The sequence below is a fragment of the Sesamum indicum genome, linkage group LG11 (assembly GCF_000512975.1).
Source record: "Sesamum indicum cultivar Zhongzhi No. 13 linkage group LG11, S_indicum_v1.0, whole genome shotgun sequence".
Taxonomy (NCBI): domain Eukaryota; kingdom Viridiplantae; phylum Streptophyta; class Magnoliopsida; order Lamiales; family Pedaliaceae; genus Sesamum; species Sesamum indicum.
In genome coordinates, this window is record NC_026155.1 from 7,581,228 (window position 1) to 7,584,503 (window position 3,276).

The window sequence follows — 3,276 nt, forward strand, 5'->3', positions numbered from 1 at the left end:
TACTTAACTGCCAAATTAAGTTCTGTATTCAATTTTCAACTCACAGTTAGCGGAAGAAGAGGAAAGAAAGAACGAGAAGGGTTTAATAAAATGACAACTCTACAGCTATGGCCGCTCCCTCCATTGCCTTCCCTTCGCAACCCTAATCTCACCTGTTGCTATTTTACACCCACCGCCAGTTTCAACCCTTCATTGAGTGCTGTCAAATTCAACTATACCCATTCCGCATCTCTCTTTAGACCCTCCAAGTTTCCGTCTTTCAACCGTAGAAGGGCTCAGTTTCAGACTCTTCATTGTAATGGGTCCAACAAGGATACCGCAAAAACCACCTCGTTGGACACTAAGGAAACCGGCGGTGGAGGCGGCGGCGGTGATGGTGATGGAGATGACGGGCAGATGGAAAAGAGTAGTGGCCTCTTGCCAGAATGGCTGAATTTCAATTCAGACGACGCGAAAACGGTTCTTGCGGCGTTGGCCATATCTCTTGCCTTTAGGTCATTTGTGGCTGAGCCTAGATATATTCCTTCTTTGTCTATGTATCCCACGTTTGATGTTGGAGATAGAATTGTTGCTGAAAAGGTAATATCCTGATTGATATTCTTTACAAGTTGGATTTAGCTTGTTGGGATTTTGAGTTTGAGGTCTTCGTGTTATGAGGTTTCAGTTTTATGTGATCAGGTATATGTGTTGGAGATTGTATTGTAGCTTCAGGTCATTTTCACTTTGATGTTGGTACCCACTATACCTTCTTTATCCTTTTGAAGAATGCAGGTTTTTTTACCATTATGAAATCAGAGTTCTGGCTAGAACCAATCAACCTAAAGAAACAGAACAATGGACCCTGAGTTAAATTGTTAACTGTGATCCTCAAGACGTCTGGAAAATGATGTTCTCTTAACTTGCAGTTTAGTGGCTAAATTATTTTTACCATCACTTTGTCTAAATGCTCAATAGAAGAAGTGACCAAGGATATAGATTAGTCCACCATGTTTCTGTCGAGCTCGCTAGGTATGGATTTATCAGTCTATGTAAATAAAAGTTAAAAGTCCAAATTTGCACCAATATACAAATTTATTCCAATATTATATGTATGAATGTAGTTTCGCTCATTCTTGAATATATCAACATTATTATTTTCTACTTTATGTTGTCATATTAGTATCTGCCAGTGTGCACTCGCATTGACGCCCGAGTTTGTAGTGTCATAAAAGCTTCCTACAAGAGCACTGTTTTGATCAATCCCTTTCCATGAAAAGAACCTAGTCTGCATCAGCCGCTACATGTGATGAGTTCGTCTTGCTTTCTGTTCTTGGATGGAACTGCTTTGATGATTGTTGCCTACCTTCCACCATGAAAGCCCTCCTATCACTAAAATTGTTCTTTTGTTTTATGTTTATGTCTGCAGGTCTCATATTATTTCCGGGAGCCCTGTCCGAATGATATTGTAATTTTTAGAAGCCCACCGGTGCTTCAAGAAGTTGGCTACACAGATGAAGATGTTTTCATTAAGCGGATAGTTGCAAAGGAAGGTGATGTAGTAGAGGTGAGATTTAGAAAAGTTTTCTGCTTTTGGTTTATATTTTTTACATTGGTCGTTGGACTCCCTGTACTCGTGAACTCTCTGTTAAACTAGCAGGTGCATCAGAATTTGGTGCATTATTTCTTCTGGAATTTCCACGGTTGTAATTGAGCTATGATATTATTTTACTTCCTACAATTTTTATTGCCAAACATGAGATTTTTACATAGACTGAGATTGAGTAGAAACATCACTGTTTCATTGACCTTTTTATAGTTTGTTGATTGTTAGGCTTATTGATCAACATAAACCACTATTATAATCAAATTGCTCCTGTAGGTTGAAGCTTAATGGATCCGGAGTACAAATTTTTAACTTCTACAACATTGTGTTGGACTATTATCTAAAGAAAACAGCTACAAGAGTTTTCTGGAGATGTATGGACTTCCTGGCATTTATCTTATCATGTTTATATTGTCTATTTTTTAACTTTCCCTAGTTCTTGTTTGATCTCCTTATCTTTTTTCTAAATAAAAAATAATGGTGACACTTTTATCCAGGCTTATCGATTTTTGTCTTTCACTAATTTAATAGGGTCTGGTTACAGTGTGTCTTTACCTTTTTCTGCATGCCAGTTTATGTCATCGTAAATGAGTTCTCTTTTCCTGACATCCAGTGCCATAAGATTTTGACTTCTTTTTAGTTCAAGTTTTATTGTATCAAATATGATGGAGAATGCAAATTTAAATGATCCTACTTTTCATTTCGGCTTATTGGTTTCACTTCTAGTTGCTTTGTTACATCAAGTTCCCATGAAAATCTACTTTTTTTCTTGTTTTCATGTTATTCTTTCTAATGCAGGTTCATGATGGGAAACTGATCGTAAATGGGGTTGTCAAAAATGAAGACTATATTCTTGAAAAACCTAAATATGAAATGGCACAAGTTGTGAGTACAGTTTCACTTATTTACGTTTGTGACAATTTCCTGTCATTGGCTATTGAAATTAGGCAAATAAATAAGAAATTCCTTTTACAGCATAAGAAATTTGTCTTTTATATTCCTGCACTTCTTTTCTAAAAAGGGCATTTTGTTCGCAGCGTGTACCAGAAAAATCTGTTTTTGTTATGGGCGACAATCGAAATAATAGTTATGACTCACATGTCTGGTAATTTTCTTGCATTTACAATGTTGAGATTGTGATATTTCCTGATTACCAGTTTCCGTCTCTTATTTCTAAAATTTGCTTTTTTCTTAGGGGACCCCTTCCTGCAAAGAATATATTAGGGAGATCTGTATTTCGGTACTGGCCTCCCACTAGAGCCGGTAGCACAGTTTCTCCAGAAGGCTGTGCTCTTGATAAGAAGGAGAGCAGCGTTTCTGCTCAATGATATGAACCCATGCATCTGGTTCCCCTGGGAAAGCAGAAACTGAAAGTGCAGTTTCAATTACGAAATGCACATTATATGCTGTCTGATTATAAGCATACCATTATTTAGTAAAGGCAGAGGAAGAAAAGTCTCCTGCGTAAGTTGGTACAGATTTAGAACCATCTTTGTTAATGTATTGTGAATGAGATACCACAATGCACATCACAATCCTAACTGAGCGGATCGTGACCCAACCTCCACGGCCCTGTCTCCCGTACTGCCTTTCTTTGAGGCAAATGCCGCCAATTTTTGTATGATTTATGTAATGGACAACATATTACTGCAAATTCCCCTGGTTCTTCTATCACTGTAGTAAACTGTTGAACA

The 3,276-nt window shown here is 37.6% G+C and overlaps 1 protein-coding gene across 1 annotated transcript; it reads left to right on the plus strand.

The window, feature by feature from the left end:
- On the plus strand, window positions 1-3,276 carry LOC105173520 (chloroplast processing peptidase). The gene is made up of 5 exons (XM_011095290.2): window positions 1-579; window positions 1,406-1,543; window positions 2,381-2,467; window positions 2,620-2,687; window positions 2,778-3,276. The coding sequence occupies exons 1-5, from the start codon at window positions 91-93 to the stop codon at window positions 2,908-2,910; spliced, it is 915 nt and encodes a 304-aa protein (XP_011093592.1). The 5' UTR covers window positions 1-90; the 3' UTR covers window positions 2,911-3,276.

Coding starts and splice junctions, on each gene's coding strand:
- LOC105173520 (XM_011095290.2), top strand. CDS start 91: ATGACAACTCTACAGCTATGGCCGCTCCCTCCATTGCCTTCCCTTCGC. Junction 2,468..2,619: donor AATATGAAATGGCACAAGTT/GTGAGTACAGTT, acceptor TTTTGTTCGCAG/CGTGTACCAGAAAAATCTGT. Junction 2,688..2,777: donor AGTTATGACTCACATGTCTG/GTAATTTTCTTG, acceptor CTTTTTTCTTAG/GGGACCCCTTCCTGCAAAGA.